The sequence below is a fragment of the Sylvia atricapilla genome, chromosome 11 (genome assembly GCF_009819655.1).
Source record: "Sylvia atricapilla isolate bSylAtr1 chromosome 11, bSylAtr1.pri, whole genome shotgun sequence".
NCBI lineage: Eukaryota > Metazoa > Chordata > Aves > Passeriformes > Sylviidae > Sylvia > Sylvia atricapilla.
In genome coordinates, this window is record NC_089150.1 from 13,228,516 (window position 1) to 13,250,495 (window position 21,980).

At 36.0% G+C, this 21,980-nt stretch overlaps 1 protein-coding gene across 2 annotated transcripts in view; it reads left to right on the forward strand.

Moving 5' to 3' along the window:
* ERC2 (ELKS/RAB6-interacting/CAST family member 2) overlaps positions 1-21,980 on the forward strand; it is a 420,204-nt gene that overhangs the window by 170,654 nt on the left and 227,570 nt on the right. For both annotated transcript variants that reach the window (XM_066326741.1, XM_066326740.1), the window contains exon 13: positions 8,286-8,421. In XM_066326741.1, coding sequence (XP_066182838.1) covers positions 8,286-8,421 — 136 coding nt within the window. The remainder of the gene's footprint in view (positions 1-8,285; positions 8,422-21,980) is intronic.

Below are 21,980 nucleotides of genomic sequence, written 5' to 3' on the forward strand. Positions count from 1 at the left end.
CCTGAGAACTTCTAGGGTGAGCCAGGAGTTGCAGTCAAAGATTTGATCCAGAAGGAATTTGCAATGAAACATGGAGTGCTGCAGAGGAGATGTGATCCTGATTGCTGTCAGGCTGGGCTGGACCTGCTGTGGAGCAGAGGATGCAGAGAAAAACTGAAAAGAATCAGGAGGTGGTGGAGTTTTTTTCCCTGTTTGGTTTTTTTCTGTGTGGAGATGCTTTGTTAATTTGGTATTTTAAAGAAAACTGCTTTTCTGGACTACAACTGGGAAGGAGCTGATGGGATAGTTGCAGTAGAAAGGTTGCAAATTTCAGGCAACAAACTATTTCCAATAACTCATTACAGTTATTGCTAAAGGGCTAAAGGTCTCAATCATTAAAATAGCTGAGCAAGGAATTGCCATATTAAATCAGATCAAATATCCTTCTCATCTAGAGTGCTGTCATCATCAGTGCCTTTTTTTTTTTTTTTTTAAAGAAGACCATCAGAAGAAAATGGATGACAATCCTGGGTGCAGGAGAAAGATGTGTGACAGATGAGTCCTGTGATACGAATTTCACACATGTTCATGTAAAGTGTCACCCAGCAGGAATGTGCTGAGGAAGACGGTGCAATGTGCTGGGTCGGAGTTTCTGTGCTTGCAGTGCAGATCTGCATTGAGGCAGAGTGACATGAGCACTAGTTTGGAACAAGGTTTTAGTACTTCTCTTTCATTCATGCATTATCCTCATGTGGATATTTCTAGCATCTCTCCAGGGCTTTGGAGGGAACTGTGTCAGACTAAACACTTCTTAAATAAAGATTTTGGAAAACTTCCCAGAGTGTGTGTTAGGTAAACCCTTCCTCCCACATTTTTGCCTCTGAGGTGAGAAATGTTTCAGTGACTTCTGTGACACTTGCTTTATTTCTACCAGGCAGAGTTCTCAGTTGTCCCAGGACAATAATACTCTTTTGTGGTGCATTAGAGGCAAAATAATTATCTCACTGAAAAATTGTCATGATATGAGTTGAGAAACCTGAAGCCAGCCTTCAGGCAATTGAAATGATGAGATTTTAAAGCTGGGGGAATTGTAAGGGGATGGGAAGAGGCTTTTTTTTGAGAGCTACAGGTCTCTGTGGGCTACAAGCCTGTTCCTTTGGGTGAAACTGAAATAGTTATGTAACCTGTCAGTAATAGGGACTGGGAATGTAATGAAAACGTTGAATATACTAAAATTCATTTATCTTAGCTGCTAATTCTGGACATGATTGCCGTTTTGCATTGAACCAGACAATTAGGGATATAGGAATTAATATTTTTTTTAGATACTTTATTTTAATTTTTCTTGTTTTGGATGATTTTTTTTGTCCCATGCTTCTGTTAGTCATTTTGTTTCCAGTTCTTTCTATCAAAGAGATGTGGAGAGAACACAACACAGAGGTGTATGTCCCAGTTCAAATGAGCAGATGAACTGTGACGTGGAGTTTGTCAGTCTCAGCATCAGGTGACTGGCAGAAAGAAAAGCAAGCATTCTTCTTCAGTCAAAGATAATATTAATTTCTTGTGATAGTATTTTCTCAGGCATGTGGAAAATAGTGGCCTTTATTACCTAAAGATAAAGTCAGTCTGGCCAAGGTTAACCAGAGAATTTCCTACCTCCAAATTCTCTTGCGCAAAAGGCACCAAAATTTTACTCAATTTTCATAAGCTTTGTTCCTGTGGGAAGGTCTTAATGTGCCACTGGCTTTCCTGGCAACAGGGGAGATCCAGCCACAGGCTGATAACATTTTCCTGTTTCTCCAGGGAGTATCCACTCAAGTTTGCTTTCTCATCCCAAATGATAATAGACGTGCTAAGGAAGCTGAGCTGCATCCCTTTATGTCACTGTAGAATAGATTTTTTGGTTACAAGATCAAATAGCCCAGTTGTAAAAATGAAATTTTGTGGGATTATAGATTATGCTGTCACAGAGGTTAGGAGTTTAAGCAATTGTAAAGGGAGTTGAAGTCTTGCTCCTGCTCCTTTTCAGTGGGAAAGAGAGAGGGGGAAATGTAGTTCTTTTAAAGAGAAAAGCAAAATAGAAAGCATAAGCTGTGCTAGATTTTCTGCTTTGGAATTATGAGGGCAAGAAGGGAAATGCTGAGACAGGACATATATAGAGTTGTTTTTTTTTTCTATAGGATAGCAATAGGTTAGTCAGATATGTAAATAAAGGAATTCCTTGAGATTTGGAATGATTTGGAATATTCCTCCCAAGTGATGTGGCCTTTATGAAAACAGACATGGAAAAAATTCTTGATTTTGTTTGTTTGTTTTCTTTCGAGTATGTTTAACAAAACCAAGGAATGCTTATTGATTGTTTATTTCTCCATTAAGAAGTTTTCATTCAAAGCACTTTACTCCCCAGTGCCTATGTACTGGTCTGTATTAAACTGTGAGCTTTTTAAAGGGTCTTTGACTGTAGGAGTATTTCTGCTTTTAATGTTTAAATTTGATAGACCAATTCATTTCTTACTTGTTGGATACTTGATTTTGTTTATTCATTTAAGATCTTTAATTTGCTATCAGTGTGATAATTGTATTAGTTAACAAAAGAAAAATAAGCTAAGAATAAAGAGACACCAGATTCTAAAACTAATAATCTTTTAGATTATATGATCTTGATTGTAAAAAAAAATCAATGTGAAGGCTTTAAATGCAAATAGCACAGTCACTGCTTAGTTTTTTTATCACCATATTATAAAACTTACAGTGACTATAGTCTTGCTTATTAAATCAATTCAGCAGTCAAGCATGCGGGCTTTCTTTTAGAAAAAATTGCTTTTGTTGGAGATTTTTTTCTTTATTATATTAAAAATTCAGCCTGTCACAGGTAGAGGGTTTTTTATCATGATAATAACTATTTTCTACAGAAAAATCCATCTCTGGGCTGTAAGTGAATAAGCAGTGTCCTTGTTTGTGTCAAGAATGTGTCTGTCAATACCCCTCTTAACATCTCTTGTGGTGTTTTTAGTCTCTTAAGAGTCCAACCCAGGACTTCAGATAGGTAGTAGCAAATGCATTTGTTTTCCATGAAAATGCCAGAAGCAATACTTAACTTGCTTATATCCTAATAAAATTCTAGCTTTTGGATTTCAATGAAATTAGACCTGAATTTTGAAGCATTACCCTTATGCTGGTTTAGTCATGACTCAGTGAAGCACCTGCATAGACTCTCAAGACAGTGAGAACTGAACTGCTCAGAATATTTCTACTGAGTCTTCCTGAAGTAATGTAATTTGGAATGGACATTCACATGGTTGGGATTTACAGGATCAGGTCTTCTGCATGACTAACTGCTGAGACCCAGAGTGCCTAGTAAAATGTTAAGAGTTGTTTCATTGATCACATACATGCATTCTTTGTAGCAGTGTGGACTATTTATAAAGGAGAAAGAGATACTAATTTCAAGTAATGATGATGATTCTACACAGTGCCTGCCTAGAATATTGGGTTATTTTTCTGTATTTAAAATTAGTGTACTATATTGAATTTTAAAACATATTTTTGTGAATTTCTTAATTTATATAGATTACTTGTTGTGACTAAATTGTATATCATAATCTGGTTGGTTTGGGGTTGATTTTTTTTTCCTTGTTTCTCTGAAAACATTCTTTGCACTCTGATTTTTTAATCTTTTATTTCCTGAGGAGCACAGATTCCTAGCACACTGGAGAATTTTTTGATTGACTTGCAGACAGCTGGTCCCGTTGCAATGCTGTTTAAAGTGATTAAAATTATTGCAGAGACATATTCCTTTAGAAAATGTTACAGATTTTGCTCATGGGAGTATTTTGCATGTCTGCATTTTTTGGATGCTTTGAGGAGAAAAAAAACCTTTATGAAATAGAGTAAAGGCTATACTAACATGTAGCACTTATTTTTGGCTGACATTACCAGCTTTGTGGCCAAGGTACCCAGGTGGCTAATTAAAGCAGGGAATTTAATGAAATAGTGTGATTTTTCTATAGCTATAAGAGATGAAAGCACTGGAGGTTAGACAACACACGCTACTGTAAAATAAAGTCTGAATGCTTCTCAGGTATATGCAGAAACTTAGTGTTAAATATTTGTCTTAAAAAGTTGAACTGGAGGAATGAAATGTCCTATAGTTAGACCTGTGAGATCAATTTGTGTGCTACTCCAGAACAAGAAAAAGCCCCAAACATGGTTAAAGTGTAGTCATTACAGTTATATTCATACCAGCAGAAACTAAGTGGTGCTACTGTTTGGCTGTTTATCTTTCTGTTGGTCCAGGGTCTGGGTCTCTGTGGGCCTGATGTCTGTTTGCTGCAAAGACATTTCAGTTAAAAGATTAAATAGAATGAAAAGTGCATTTGAGGTAAGGGCATCTTGCTGTTTGCTCAGGAAGACTGATGGGCTCTAAGTCCTTTGGACTGAGTGTCATAAGAGATAAAGCTAAAGGGTCATTTGAGAATGTTTTGTCTTTTCCTGTCTTGCTTGTATCTGTGACACACTAAGTGTATCTAAATATTTAGCAGTCATAGATGATGGTTCTTCAGCAGCTGAGAAGTCAGAGCCGCTGCAGTCTGTTCACCCAGCGCTGGCATTCTTAGGCCACTTTTTTAAAAAAAATTGTTGGATGCTTAGGAAAAGAGAGGTCTAGGCATTGATGTCATTTAGATACCTGATTTTAAGTTGAGTGCCCTATTGAGGTGCAAATTAATTACTATAGAGTATTCTATATATTGAGAAAGATTATAAAAAATTATCCCAGGTCAAAAAGATTCAGGAAGAGGCTGATTTTTATGGAGTAGCATATCTAAGGTGAATGAATATTCAGTTAAGAGCAATGGCTTAACCTAGGTATGACAAATTAATAAACTCAGTTTTATGAGTAGTAAGGTAGCTTCTAGAAGATTATATTATTTTATATTATCTTTTTTTCTCTTCTTTAGGAGTGAGAGAATGTCTAATGTACTAGAATAGATTTAGATTTTTTCTTTTTCCTAGTGTTCATCTCTTCTTTACTAAGTGACAAAATTATGGGTATCTAGTGTTTATGTGGCACGGGGTGTTTGCTGGATACTGCTTCTCTGTTATTGAATTATTAAAAGAGTTAGGAGATGCCCAGGATATCATCCTTTTAATTTGCATCATCCAGTTAATTTGTAGCTGGTACAGAACAGAACTAATTTCCTTTTAAATTTTTTTAAAAAATATTTTTATTTTAGACTATTTAAGTTATGTTTATATTCTATCTCTGTTTTCAGGACAGTTTAGTTTCACTCTGAATTCTATTTTGTTCCTAAGCTGCCAGATGTTCTGTGATGGTTGCTGACTGCCTTTAACCATAGGAACACAAACAAATGTAAATTTGTTACCTGTAAAACTGTCATTAATCCTACTTTTTAGGGTTTGGCCAAGATTAAGCATCTGTGCAGAGTGTTAGTCATTTATGCTGCTTTTTTAGTCTGCTTTGTTTCTTAAATGTTTATGAGCTCAGAACGTAATTTCTTTAAGCCAAATGCAGTGTTGGCACTACATCAGTGTACTATGGGCTTGAGTGCTTCAGGACTGGTTTGTAGCCTGGTTTTCCAGTTTTGTGAAGTTTGTAAAATCACAAATGCAGCAGAGTGATGTGTTTTAACCAGCTTGGGATGACTGTAATGTCAGGCTCAGAGGTTAAAAAATTAACCTAAAAGAGAATACATAAATAATAATAAAATAATAAAATTAACCCTAAATGAGAATAGATGCCCAGCTTCAGAACGAACCGTAACAATGTGGAGAATAAGAGCTGTGGATTTCATCTTCCTGCTCTGGGGCAATTACACTATGAGAAAATGTTACATTAGCAGAAAATTATTAACTTGTGATGGTAAGAGGAATTCTACTGACCAGACTCCTGAAATAAACACTTCATATTATAAAGACATATGTCTTAAGCAGTAGTCTTTTTTTTATTCTGTCTAATGAATTTTGTGGTCTTCGAGCTTTAAATTCAAGCAGTGTAGCAGAACAAATGAAATGAATTCCACATGATAAAGAGTAATGTAGACTCAACTGTGGATGTCAGCATTGTTACTATGTTACTATGTGGATATTTTATCATATATCCTCTAAGGTCATGGCATATGATAGTTTATGCTGATTGGGTACTGTTCCCAAATATTTTTCTATTTCTCATGCATATTTCTCATGCTTATCCTAGTCTTGTATTTTATTCAAAAGCATTTTAGAAACAGAAGAGCCACATGAAAACATACCAGAGCAAGAAACTCAAAAATTCTACTGGACTGAGGATTATATTTGAAATTTGCTTTTTAAGAAAACCCCAAAAACACTAGCTGATGGGAAATATGTTTTTTTTTTGTATTTATTTGCTGCATTGAACTCTCCCAGTACTTTTAGTGCAGGCCTAAAAGAAAACTTATCAGCTAGGCTTTTTAGCTGTAGCATTTTCTTTTCTTTTAATTTCCATAGATATGCAGCCAGTTGTGGAATAAAGAGAGGCTATGACAGAGCTTTCTTTTATTTCCTTCTCTTCAAGATTTTGCATATCACAGGCAGCAGATGTTTTTCCTTTGCAGCTTTACCATGTTCTACTTTTCAGTGTGGCATTAGAGAGAAGCTGAAATGGGAAGTTGTGTGAGGGAGGGGTGATGAAAGAAGTGGATAGAGTTGGCATAAGATTGAACTTCTTACAGAGATTAAATCAATTTATCATTTACTCAACATGAGATTGGAAACCAATTTACGTTTTAACAGCACAAAGCCATGTTGCACCACCAAAATTTCTGCCAAATACATTCATATATGAAGTTGTGGAAGTAGTTTTTTTCCAGTATTAATTTTGGTTTTATGCTGAGTAATTCTGTACTTAGAATTATGAGGCAGACTCCTGACAGGGAACTGATCTTCACTTGGAGTTGCAAGCAAATAACCCATATTTGAGCTAGCTGTCCACGCTCTTCTTACCTGGGCAGGTTTATGGTACTTTTTTTTTAAAGTTATAATTGATTGGATTTTCTCTAATGTGCTGTACTTACAAACTTTTACATGAAGTGTCTTTTAAGAATTTTTCATACCATTGGCACATTTATTAATTGCAAATTAGCTGTTAGTTTTTCAGCGTAAATAGTGAAAAAAACCCCACTGGTAGGACAAAGAAACCAGTGATAGAAGTAATATTAAATGACCCAATTTCTTTAGCATAATAAAATCTGTGCAAGAAATTTATTCTGTAACTTTTTTCACGGCTTCTGATGTGGAAGCAAAGGAGGGATTTTCAGTGATCCTTTTGGGCAATGAATAATATTCTCTTCATTTGCCACAGTAGGATTAGTGAGTAGATCTCATTAGGAATTTGCACGTGACTTTTATTTTTTATAGATAAAAGGGAGCAAATTCCTCCAAGTCAAAGGGAGTCTGGAAAATAATATCTAAGAATTCAAGCAGGTAGAAAGTATTGCTGCAAGGATATGTTTTCATTGCCTGACAGACAAAATTAATTTTCCTTCTTTCTTGCAAAGGTGTATGCTAAGTCTCAGAAATGCTTCTGGTAACTTAATGAATAACGTCCAATAAAAGATAATGAAAACTGAAACAATTAATTGTTTTTTATTAATACATATAAGTCTTAAAACATATAAGGGTGGCAAGGATTGTTTCATTTCCTTAGGAATGGCTCATAAATTTGTTTATTGATTACCTTTTTTAGAAAGAAGTCCCATTATTAAAAGTGATATAAATGTTTTTGTCATGTACAAAGCTATTTGTAAAGGCATCCTTTATTCTTCATGGCATATTTATGACCTGACCTTGTACCTCATCACACTTTAATCATCCTAAACACTGTATTTGTAGTCCAGGTTTTAAAAAATATAATTTCACAACATACATTAGTCATCACCTTCACCTTCTGCTTCCTTTGAAATTAATGCTGCTTGAAGCACCTATTAAAATTGTTTCTGAATGCAGAATGTGTGAGGAATGTTGGATAATCTCCCTCTTTCAAGAATTTTTCTGCACAGAGCTCAGAATATGTATGAGTTTTTGTGAGGAAATGGTAAAAAGGGGGAAATCTTGTAAGCCAAAATAATTGCTTTACCACTCTGTAATTGAAAGCTGTTCTGATATTCCATCTTGAAAACAAGATGAAGTTTTATTGTTACAACTGGTGCTTGAAAACTTGTGTCAGAGAATAGATGTCCTGTGTTGTAGTCAGAACTTTAATCTCTTGCAAAAGAAGTAATTACAGTCATTAACACTAATGGGTGTGTGTGTGTGTGTGCAATTCTTAGACATATGAAGGACCAAAACAAGAAGGTTGCCAATCTGAAGCACAATCAGCAATTAGAGAAAAAGAAGAATGCGCAGCTGTTGGAAGAAGTTCGTAGGCGAGAGGACAATATGACTGACAACTCTCAACATTTACAAGTGAGTTTATTTTTCAATTTTTTTAAAGCTATCTAAGAAAATATACTTCTGTCCCAGTGTGTGTCTTCCAGAATGTGTAATGAATCTGTTCCCACACAAAGCTGATGGTTCCTTCCTTTTCTACCAGAGGATCCACTGCTCACCTCAGTTGTATCCAGAAAATATTTGCTATTGAGGGCAAAGAAAAAAACAAAACAATAGAATTTGAGGACCTCTACACAGTTACTACATCAGCAACTGTTTTTTCTTACAGTTGTAAAGAAAAAGTTCAAGTATATCTCTTCTGTATTTCAGATAGACTTTAAGCCTTATTCCAGGAGCATTTCAACAGTTTGTAAGTTACTTAGTTTGGTGTTTGAGAAATGAATGTTCTTAAACTGATCTGTTTAAGTGATACATTACATAGCAGAGAACTTGTATTCAAGGCCACAAATTTGATGCTTGACTTAAAAAGTATTCTGAGATCTGACTGTGAAAAACCACGAAGAGAAGTGCTGATTTCTGTTGACAACATCAATGTCTCCATGCCCGGTGTTTATAGGCAATTTACAGTGCAAAATACCAGTTTTGCCTTGGTCTGGTTAATATGTGTTTCTGGAAAATTTCCAGTGGATGGAATTTGACCCTCTTAAGTTTCATATATTCATATGTTGCATATGTGTTCCTATATGCAAAATGGAAAAATTAACACCACATCTCTCTTTTGGCTTGTGTTGGTGAAGCTTTATGTCAGAATCAAGTTCAGGAAATGATACATTATTTATGCATCTGTGCAGTGTTATGTTTACTTTACAACCTTGGTCATTACATACTGATTGCATCACCATGCATTCCACTGCACAGGATAGAGCAATTAAAGCTTGTGAAGGATTTGGTCTGAGAATATGATATATCAAAATTAAATTTCAGTGTTGAGCAGCTACTTGTAATTATAGTGGTTGAGTAAAGAGAATAAATTAAGCTTATTTTTCAGTATTATTTTGGAAATCTATTGCAATAGGGCAATGACTAGAGAGTAGAAGCCATTCTCAGGATTCTTAATGTGGCGGCAATATTTGGAGGTTTCTACTCATGAGATGAGATTGGGTCTAGAGAATGGTGATGATGTGGCTGAATGGCTTGAATTTAGAAAAAAAAAAACCTGTCTGGTGTGTGGTTCTTCTGTTCCATTCGCTTTCTGTAAAGTGTCTATACACTAAGAACAGTTTATGAAAACCAGTTAATCAAGAGTGGTTATTTCTTGTTACTATACCTTAAAACGTCAATATTTTTAAATTATGTCATTCAATGTATTACTTTCAGTAATATATATATATATATATATTAGGTAATATATTACATTCCCAGTAGCTGCAGGAACAACAGGAGAAAGGGAGCCTTGGTTGTCTATGCTGCTGGATTGCTGGTAGGGATAATCCTGCCCGCTCTGCCATATGGACTGTCAGCTGCTCTTATCAGTTTGCAGCTCCAAACAATTGCTGTATTTCCTCTGTCAAAGATTTCCACATTTCCTCAGCTTGTTTCTTCTCAAGCATTTCTTAACTTAGAAGAGTGCATGGAAACTTGAGGTTTCCCTGGGGTTGCAAGATTTTGCGAGGTTTTATTGCTCTGCAAAAACACTGTAGTGAATCTTGCAAATAAAGTAAATGCTCTGACATTGAATAGTCATGTCACAGTGCAGGTGTGACATGACTGATGTACATTTTTTCTGCTTATAGGAAAGCATTTTTATTTAAAGTTTTTCAGTGTACAGTTTATTTCTTTTATATATGTAAGGTAATTACAAATGCTAGGTGAGAGCATCAAGTCTTGTTATGTGAATCTGCCAAGCAGGTGATTGACTTGTTGAAAAGCCAAACAAATTCTAATGCTCACGTCAATTAGCCTTGATATAGAATTTTTTCCCATAATTTTTTAGGAAAACCTTTCCTCCTTCATGGAGTTGTATGAAAAGTAACAGCAGTGATCTAAGGATTTAAATGAGGCATCATTTTTGGGGAGACAAATTATGTGACATACATGATATACTTTTAAAAAAATTATAGGAGTACTATGCATCTGCTAATTAAAGCTGGTGTTTCAGTAAGTGTTTAATTCACATCCTAGTAAACCATAGGGACCACCTTTTCTTACTGTCCATAATAACTTCTACTTTTAGTGGAAAGGCCCTGCATTTATATGCATTTATAACACACAGTGCTTGTGTCTACAGCGTACTTGTTACATTTGTGAATGATGTATTGAGCTGTTGGGGGAAAAGTGTATCCTAAAATTCTCTGGCCTGATGTAATGACTGTTTGTTGGCTAGCTGTGATAAGCTGGCTGTTGGCTGGCTGTGATAAGCTCAGCTGAGAATTGAAGAGCAGTCAGACTGGTCAGATTACATTTACTCCAGCCAAGTCTTGGTCCCTGTTGCAGAAGTAGTGAAAAAGGTGAAATAAAAAAGTGAGTATGGTTGTCCATGGACCCTTAAGGGGCTGCTCAGGGCAAACTGAGGTGGTCAAGTGCCATCCCTGCTGTACAGCTCACACAGGGGCTGGAGCTGTACCCATTCAGCTGTTCATCTGCTTTCTGATGGCTGTGAAGAGGTTCAGAAGTCTGTAGTTTCTTGGAAGCTTTAGTAGTATGTGATAGTTCCTGAGGCATCTGGCACCATGTGTATTGGTGACACTTTTCACAGTCCTTTCAGGTAAAAGCCTCTCAAAGCTGGGTCATGTCCCAGTGTCAGTACTTACAGGGCAGGTTTGAGTGTCTGCTGGCCCCATCTCACAGCACCTCAAGGCCATTGCTGTGATGGAGAATGCTCTGGGATGCCTGGGGAGGGAATTCACTTTGGTCTCCCTCAGCTATCATCTGTAAATGTGAGTGATGTTTCAGGTGTGGTTTGAGGGGGGGGTTCTTGGGATCACTGTAAAATTGGAAACATCAGGGAGCCAGATTAATTCTCAGGAATGAAGAATAGATGTGAGATTTTCTGTTTTTTCCTAACACAAATCAAGGGCAGACCTGTGTAAGTCTTGCCAGACATGATGGTCATATATTACACAAAGGATCACAGCAGGAGAGCTGGACCTTGAACACTTTATCATAAAGTTTTTTGGGAACGGGGTATCTAACATGTCTTCATTTTTCTTTTTTTGGTCTGCCTTAAAAATGATAAGCCTTTTTGAGAAAAACTGTGCTAAGAAATATACAGATATCATGTAATTTATGCATAATTCTTCAAATCTCTTTACAGGATCTTGAAATGCTAGAGATGTGAGGCTCGTTTATTCCCTGAGATTAATTTTTCTTGATTCTTGTATGGAACGTGTTTCTTCCAGTAACACTGGTACCTCAGTAAAATTGGGAAAGGAAACATTTGCATAACATTGAAAATTTGAATGCATTTGATTTTCATTCTGAATTTCAAATCTACTGTAATAACAAGAACAACAAAGTCTTTTTGTTTCTCTAGAGTAAGCAATAAGAGGATGCACTAATAATATTCCGATGTCTCTCGTGACATAGCCTCAAAGGGAATTGAATATACACTTTTGTCTCATTATGCTTCTCATAGATGTAATGTATCAATAAGAGATCTAAGTTCAGAAACACTTCTTTCTTGAAATTTTATACGAACTGTCCAATGCATATGTGTCACAAAAAAAAGTACAGGGATGAACCTGAAAAAAGTTTACAAGTTTAATACCCTATTCTGCTGTGATCTGCAGCTTCTGGGTGTTTCCCCTCTTTCTTCCAGTTCATCTGCTGGCAAAGTTTTTGACTCTCCTTATGTTTTAAATGTTTGGGTAATTTGTCACAATTCTCTTTGAGGTAGCTTGGGTTTTCTTTGGCTGGAAACCCGCATGTGGAAAAGAGATATTTCACTAACAAAATTGTTCTTGAGTGAGACAATGTGTAGTTCTCATTGATTTCAAATATCATATACAGGCAGCTTGATCAATGGTTTGTGCCTGCAGTACTGTGGAACAGATTGCGTACACATGTACATTTTCCAGGTGTAAATACCTCACTTTTTAAACAGAGTTCAGCTTGTCAGTCATGCTTTTCATGGGATGTAGTGAGGCAAGGCAAGAGTTCCAGTTTTCCAATAGCTCTGTACTGGCTGGAAATTTGGTCTTAGGTAATGAATAAAACATGATCAGGAGGAAGTCCTGTCAAAAGAGATAAAAAACCTGGCTAGTTAATATTACTGCTTTCTGATTCTTGCCATGTGAATATCTGTGATGTCTTAATCACTGAAAATAGCTCCCAAGAGGTTTCACAGCTAGTCAGCATGAATCCTTAGCCCTGGATTTGTTGCTTTATTTGTCACTGTGTGCTTTAGCATGTAATTTTCAACTCCATAATAGCTCTAAAACTACAAAATGTACCCAAGACATTGCAAATTGCTGTATGTTATTTCTGTGTCTTACAAAATAGTGTGGCCTAAACAAGGGGTATATCTGACATTACTATGAATTTACTATGACTTCTCTTAATGTGTCAGAAGCATTTCTTACTGCATTGTCTCAAAAGCTTTGATATTATAATATAAATAAAAAGAGAAAGCTAGAGAATGAGATGAAGTCTTGCAAAAAAAAAAAAAAAATGAACAGAGCAGTGTAGTCAGTGCAGAGACAGAGGAAGCAGTCCTGACTGCTATGCAGACAGGCATTAGTGTATGGAGCTGACACAAGGCAGGAGAGAATTCATTGCATAAACACACAGCTTTGTATTAGTAGTGCTGAAATTCATATGCAGTGACAAAACACAACCTTTTCAGAGGTTAAAATCATGAGCTATTATATTAAAAGTTCATTCTAATTTAAGCATCTGTCATAAGGTGGACCTATACCTTTCTGGACAACTTTAATAATTCTCAGTGTTTAATAATTCTCAGGGTTCTGTATGATTCTATCTTTAAAAGGCTGCTAATTTTTGTGGGGGCCAGACAGCAGTAAGATTGGGATTTTACGTATTTGCAACACTCCTGTGATTTCTGCAATGTGCATGTGTGAATTGTTAGTTGTGGTCTAACTCTGATGTGTAGAGTTGCAGTTGTTTGGTACCTCATATTGTTGTGGGCAGAGGATGAGGGGAACTTGATTTTCCTTTCTTAATAATATTAGCAATCAGAACACACAGAGATAAATTTTAGATAGACTTTTGAAATATGTTCAGAGACTGGAGGATGGCTAAGATATGGCGTGCAATGCTTGTGAAGATCTTCTTCTCCTTAAGATTTCTGCTGCCAGGTATGAATATTTTGAAACAAAAGCCAGTTTTTGTATAAGTCTGCATAAGAGTCAGCTACACCAAGTCCTTCAGTCCTTGTGTAAGATGTTTGTTGGAGCCAGTTCAGTGACAAATTCAGAAGGTGGGGTAAGTGGGGCAATGAGAATTAAGTTCTCCCTTAAAACTGCCCATGGGCTTGTTTAGGGAAAATGCAGAAAAGAAATTAATTTCTATTATGGCTGTAATAAGTAAAAACTTATTTTTACCAAAACCTTTCCATGATTAAAGCACAAGTGTAATGATGCATCTGACATTTGAGATTCAAGACTGTGATTGTCTTGTGTTATAGAAGTCCTCTTTACTACTGCAGCCCATGCAGAAATAATTTCAGGAACAAATTTACTTCCAAAGTTTTGCACTAAATTTTTTGATTTCTTTTTATTTTTTTTCCTGTATGTATATATTTCTTCAAGCTGTTGCAAATACTTTCTAACGAGTGAGTTGATTCCAAGTGCAAGTGAACAATTTTTGAAATATATTTGGCTAAGTTCCCTCTACATAGTCTATTAAGTTAATGAATGAACATATGAAGAAATGTGAAAGTCAGTATTTAATGCCAATTTTCTCTAATATATCTACATAATTCTCTTTACTTTAATGCCTTAAATCTAACATAAGTTATTGTGTGCTCTTCTTGTATTTATGTTTCAAACTGCAGTTTCTTTGGGGACTGTCACATTTTGTATTTGAGTGGTTAAGCTGAGGTTTGGTTAGTTTGTAAGAGAATAAATGTTCAGGTACATATCAGTTTGTTTCACCCTTATACAGCAAGAGTTATATAGTAGAAAATGGAGAGAACTTAGCAAAGTGCACAGTTGTGAGCAGTAGTGATGTGTTCACAGCTACTTCCTTTGGCATTTCACTGCTTCTCTAATTGTAGGTGGATTTTGCCAAGATAGAGTGTAGGAGTAACTACAAGCTCAAAAATAACCAGCCTTCAGCAAAATGTATAACATATTATGAGCTTCACACAATTCAGGGAACTTCTTTTTCTCTTGTAAATATCTAGGTAAAAGGCAGGATTTGTGTTTTCTTGAAGTGGTTTATTTTCGTGGAGATGAATATATGTTTTTAATAGACATTTAACAAAAGTTTTTTTTGTAGTCATTGTTAATGAATCTATAAAAACCCCAGAACTTTGAGTGGAGATGAGGCAATAAAAAAAAAGAGTAAATTGGTGATGCTGTAGTGCAATGTATTAAAAAAACTATTAGCAGATTAGAAATGCATAGTTAAAAATCTCAGTATAATCCCCTCAAACACATGTAAGACTATTGAAGACACAGCTAGTGTACTTATCTTCAGATTTCCAACATTATATAAATACAAATTCAGATTGTAAACATGGATGGACAGTTAGGAATTTTCCTTCCTTGGCCTGTGGGGGTTCCTTACACTGTGGATAAATTCCATATGTGTTGCTGAAACGTGTGTTGAACTTCAGCCAGTAGTTTAAGATTATGTTGAAGAAAATATTTCTAACGGATTTCAGATGAAGAAAGGTATTTGAGAACTTACAGAGGGCAGGAAGGTTGATTGGTAGGGCTGAAGATCAATACCAGAAGTGGGTTTTTTGGGGGGATTTACTTTGACATTTGTTTTCATTGTGCAGTCTAATCCCCAGAAGCCAAAACCACTCCTGTTATAAAATGTCCCTGTAGGCGATACGTGAAAATCTCACTTGCAGATCAATTTCTACTTCTACTAGAATCAGAGCCTCTTAACTTTTTCTTTGTCATAATTGGTGAGTTGTCAGAAGTGGTGGGTTGACAGAAGACCTGCAGTGTTCTGTGCTGTGTTGATCTAACCACATATAATATGAAAAAACCTGAAGTAGTCAAAGCATTATCAGCAAAACTGTTCTATGAAGTTGTCACTTTTTTTTTTTTTTTTGACTAATGTATTCCATTATATGAGTAAGTATAAAATAACATAATTTTTATTCCTAGAAATATCACAATCTATTAATTTTGGGGGTTTATGCAAGTACACAGTATAGTTGTTTAATCTTTGATACACTTCTTGCATTATTGCAAAGACATGTTGGGCATCCCATATCAGACAGTCTGAATACTGACTTTCTCATCTTTCTCAGTTTCTACAGTTAAGTCAGAAATTTAATGTTTTTCAGTATTGTCTGTGTAACGTTAATTCCCTGGCTTTAGTTACCCAGGAATAAAACCTGGACTTCTGATTTGCAGTTCTTTAGAAATCTGTGCACTGCAACTATTGACAAGTGCTTTGTTTAAATTAAATCAGTTATTTCTACTATGTGTTTTAATATGTTTTGTTAGTTGAAAAGGTCATATATGGCAAGGCACTGGAAGGGAATGTTGTCGTTGGAAAAAACAAAACTGCAAGAATGGGAAACAGAAAAAGTTTAATGTGATACAACTTTCTTTTCTCCCTCTCAATATGTAATAACTCACACATGCAGCACTCCTGTAGTCTCCAGGGGGCAATTGCATTCATATGCATCAAAAGGAATCGTTCAGTTAAACCAACTCTCCCTACCCAGCAATAATTACCACAGGTTTACACTGAGATATAGTTGCAAAAGGTTAGTCAGTAGGGCATCTGCAAATCAAGTTATATGTCAACTCTACATCAATAACCTCATTATATTAGATGTTAGTATTTCAGCACATTACTGTCCAATATAGCATTCCACATAAAGCTCATTTTTAGCTTTTACACAGAGTTATAGCTCATCTAATATGTTATTAAATTATGTATTTAAGCACTCTATGTTAGATGAATTATAATCAATGACAAAGACAATGATTTAGATTGAAATGTTACAAAGTGAAATTGCAATAAAATGTCTGACCCTATTTGTGTAACTGCCTTCAATAAAAGATGAATATAGGTTGTTTAACCCTCTAATATAAAAAAAAATGTAATGACAATTAGTATTAGCATAGATTTTCCAGTTTAGGAATTGCATAAAAATGTTGCCTATAGATTTTTTATTTTCAGTTACTGCAAATGAAAGCTGATTTCCTATAGATAAAGCAGCAAAAAAAGTAAATATATTCTAAAAGTACAACCAATTACCTAAATTCTGTGCAAACTCTCTCTGTATACTTCCTCATATTTGTAGCTTATCCACAATCTATAACATTTTTGCTGATAGCTTGATAGGCTGGACGAAAATATAAAAAGGTTTTCAAAAACCGTCCTGTGGTCTGCATCAAGCTCAGATTTCTACCTATTCCCATAATTTGGTTTTGTATTTACCTGGTTAGAACAGTGACAGCTGCTGCTGCTGTTTGTCACTATCCATAGATAATTTTGAGGTCTGTTACTAATACATCTGGTCAGAAACAAAAAGTCTGCTTGATTAAGTCTAAGTAGAATATTTTGGTTGGTTGTTAATAAGCCAGATTTATACTTATATCTGATTAGGAGTGTTCTGTAATAGCCTTATATATTATTACTTACAGACTCCTGTGTGTAGAAAATGGAAAGAGAAGGGAGGTAAAGCACCTTCACATATAGTCTTGTCCCACCTTGGAAATAGTTATTATTTATTGTAACCCCATCTTGGCTCTGAGAAGCTTTCACATGAGAGACAAAAAAGATCTCTCTTTCAGTAGAAAAATGCAGGGCCAAATTTTATTGTAAGGTAAAAAAATAGAAAAAAAAATTGGTGTTAAATTAAGAACTTTCAAACTTGACAAAACATGTTTTATTAATAAATCTCAGAGTATCCTAAAGAATAGGCTTGTAAGTTGTATATGGAGTGAAACTGAAGCATAAGAAGTAAAGGTTGTGTACAAGGTGTCCCAACTGGTTGAAGGAAACATTAAGTAGCACAGGCTTTGTCTATCCAGTATTCCTTTACTTGTCTGAACTGTTGACTCAGAATATTTAGTTCATGATACTAAAAATGTTGCTAATGAATTGTTCCTAATTGAGGTACTTAGTGCAGGTGAAGTTGATACAGTTTTTGGTCCAGTGAGTGATCAAAAGTTTGTGTTTAGGGCATGAAAGGCAAGGGAAACTGCATACCATATTAATTATTTTGCAGTTTAGTAGTCTCTTGATTCTGAGGATGGTGAATAATAGCTGCCCATGAAGAAATAGAAGAGTACTGATATTTGCAGTTTAGAGGCAGCTTTCTTTTTAAGCAGCATTAGCAAGGTAATCAGATAATTCAACAACAAACACTGGAGAGCAGTATATTAAATTTTTTAGAAGGCTCTTCTTTCAGGTTACAGCAAGGGTCTTTAACAAGCATTTGTTTCATCCATTACTTCTGTTTATATTTTTCCATTTTTTTTCTTTTCCCTGGAAAAGTCTGTTTAGCTTTCTGCATCAGACTCCTCTACAAAAACCTTGGAGAAAACTTGACAGATTTGGGATATTGTTGTTTTCACTAAATAAATGCTTTAATACATTTGTATTAATATGTTTTCACTAAATAAATGTATTAATACAATGGGAGCTTTTTTCCTCTGACACCTGTAATAATTGTAAATAGGGAAAAAATGAACTTATTTTAAAATATGAGTCTGATGTAGATGAACTATAAAAATATTAACTTCGAATCTGAAAAATCACAACTGTGCACAGAATACAGATTTTTTTTTCATATTGTTTTTTAAAAAATACATTTTGAGTTATTATTTGTATTTTTATGACATTTTAGTGACATGAATTAGAAATACCATTTCAAATGCATTTGTTCTTTAGTGTGGAGTAAAGCTGATGCAATATTATTTGGTATCAGGTAGTTACATTTCTTTTCACAATTGCTTATTGGCATAGTGAAAGAAGCATTTTACACCTCCTCTTTAGCTGTCACATACCTTTGTCATATTGACAACTGCCATAATTTAGCCATCTCGAAGTTATGACAGAGATAAAAGCCAGGTGTTTGTGATCCCCTCCTCCTCTTTGTTTTTTTTAAACTTCAAAGGGACATTATAACAATGTGAACAGTGTGTCACATGAGTGCTATAGTCTCTTCATTTTGAAGAAAGAATTTTGTGTTTTCCCTCATATGGGGGTGAATTCCTGGCTCTACTAAAGTTAATGTGATTTTTGCCACTGCTTGTCAGACAAAGATTTCTCACATGAAGAAAAAATAGTTTTAAAAAACCCTGTGCAGACAAAAAATAAACTTAAAAGGTCATTGAGAAAGCAGATCTTAAGTAAAAATGGAAACAGTCCATTGTCATTCATCATTTACATCTGATCTGTTGATGGGAATTGTAATTTGTGAGAAAGTCCTTCTACAGTCAGCTGTAAGGCTTGTCAAAATTGGCTTTTCTGTCTGGGTGTTCTTTTATGAGAACATTTGGCTGCCAAGTCCTAGCAAATATAATTATTTCTCTTAATACAGACATTAGAAAAGATTGCTCAGAGGTTGCTGTCTGGCTCTGTACTTTCAACATAGGCTTTGATCCTTTATACATGATGGCTTTGTTAATCTTTTTCTTACAAAAATGATAAACACTAAAATAATTAGTGTTACAGGCAGGATAACTAGTAACTTGAACTCCTCTTTTGTCTCTTTTTTCTCAGTGTGAAGTGCATCACAAGAATACTAGAAAGCTATCATTTAAAAGATCACCTGGTAGCTTCCTGCATAGAAACCTTTGCTCTGAACACATTAACTAGATACCTGGATGAAGTTATCCTAAATCCATTCTGGTGGATATGAATTATGGGCTATGCTTAGGTGGCTAATATAAGCTAACTTGTGTATTCTTGGTGCTCTGAGATGCTCTATTCCAATTTTCACTGCAAATTGCATTCTTTTCTTATCTAATTGATCTCTATCTGGTGACCAATGACAGGATGTGAGGGACTGACATTGTGTCAGGGGAGATTTAGGCTGGATATTAGAAAAAGGTTCTTCTTGGTTGGGAACTGCACAAGCTCCCCAGGGCAGTGGTCACAGCCCCAAGGCTGTCAAGAAGTGTTTGGACAATGCTCTCTGAGACATCCTGGGATTCTTGGGGAATTCTCTGCAGGGCCAGGATTGGACTCAGTTGTACTTATGGGTCCCTTCCAACTCAGCATATTTGGGATGCTGTGAGTCTGGAATTGAAATGTGTGTGAAGTACCTGTTAAATTAAAACATGAATTATCGTGTGGACAGTCAAGTGAAATAGTTTATCTCTCATCCTGAGAAGGTTTCTTATGAGTTTAAAAGGAAAACGTTCATGTAAATGTTGTCCTGGATGATTCCACAAATTGTGATTTCCCTGTTCTGTGTGCTGTGGTATTTTGACACCAGGACATGATAACAGACATGTGAAGATTTTTGAAGGACATTTATTTCTGCCACTTCCCAGTGCAAGTTCCCCTGCTGTAGCACTCTCCTGGTTATACCAGCAGCAGCAGGGAGCACACACATTATGGTGCTGCTGGTGCTGGTGAGGGAGCTGCAGCTGGACTCGGGGAGCTCCAGGGACAGCACTGGGGACAGCAGTGGACAGGGGCCACTGAGAATCCCCCCAGCACAGCGAGGAGCCCAGGGGACAGGGGCAGCTGCTGGGGGCCCTGTGGAGAGGGGACAGAGGCAGTCAGTCAGCCCGTGGTCACGGCAGGTCTCGGGGCAGCTGTCCCTTGGGGACTGAGGCACAGGGTCACACCCAGCCCAGGCTGAGCCCCCAGCACTGGGTGCAGTCCCCCAGGGTCTCTGTGGTGGGCAGGGCTGGATGTGACACCAGGGTCTGCCCACACTCCTGGTGGGACTGGGGAAGGATGGGGCCCAATGACCAAATATGCCATGTATCCACAGGTTCATTCAGGAGATCAAATACTGACAACCAAGGGGTGACCTCTGCCCGGGGATGGGGATGGTAAACCTACTCCTGTGTTATGTACAGTGTGTCCCTCACCTTACAGTAGGCTTCACCTGCTTATTTCACACAGAAACCTAAAAAACATCCAAATGAAAATAAAGGCAGGAATCTTTCAGTCTGGTGGAGAGAAGTGCTGAAAGGTAAACACTTTCTGGAGCCTCTGTACATCCTTTGCTCGGTCTCCACTCTTAGTATTGTAACCAAGCAGAGCCTACCAGAAATACTCTGTACCAATGAGTCTTAATTCAGTTGGAAACATCAGTCAAATGCAAAGCAAAACCCTCAAGATCAAAAGGGGAACATTTTACATAAAACCAGTGTTTTAATTTAAAATAGCTGAGTAGTAATCATTCAGTTAAAACATTTTAACTAATTTCAGTATTACTATATGGTATATTTATTTTCCATATCTTTTACAATGAAGAGGTATCAGATTAATATTGCTACATGAAAGTTGTGAGAAAAGAATAAGAAGTTTTAATGGGTACTCTAGAAATCTCTTTGGTGCACATGTATTAAATTCTTCTCCACAGATTTTACCACATGTGCAGTGGCCATTTGTTCTTTAACCCAGATATAGGTAAAGCAAGTATAAACCTGTGTTATTATCTAGCAAAGTTCTGAAGGTCTTGGTGTGTCTGATAGGGTTTGTGTTTTGTTTTGTCTTCTGTTTTCCTAATTTTTCCCCCTCAAATTTCTTGTTCCCCAAACTAGTTCTTGAGTATAAAACAGGTGGCCAGATGTCTCAAGTAGTGATTGGAAGCCAGTAAATCAGGCAGAATGTAACTATAGCATTTGTGCTTTAAAGGAAAGTGTAATCAGTAATAAACTTAGTGAGCTAGTAAATGTTTTTTGGAATGTTAGGATGCTGAAAAATAGCTCAGTATTTGCATGAAAATTTGAGATATTTATCACTTGATATGTATTCCCAAGGGGAAAAAAAGAACTTTTCCACTCTTTTTCTTAATGTAATTGAATAAAATCTAGTCCATAATATGAATATGTCATCTATAGTATGAATCCAAAATGAGTTTTACAAATAATGTAGACTAGTGAAGATGTGTGTGTGTGTTTCTGGAAAGTATCTCTACTTCATAGGATTAATATTTGAAATATGAACCAATGGAAGTCTGCTTAAGAGAGCATGCATTTTCTGAAACTTTTAGTCACATTCAGCATCCATATTGCTGTTACACGTCATAAAGTGTTTAAAAAAGACAGTCAAAGGAGTAAAATCTTTACAGGCATCATGAAGGCTATTTAAAGAAAATTATATTGGCTCAGAGGAAATGGATATCACCTATTATAAACTGCTTTAATAAGACCAAACGGAAACCAGCACAATTAAACAGCAGGATAAAGGAAGCTATCAAAAAAGCCCCCAAAAAACCAAACCGAACTTTCTCAAAACTTAAATTTGTCTAGTTGAAAAGAACAGAATCATAAAACCTGGCAAAT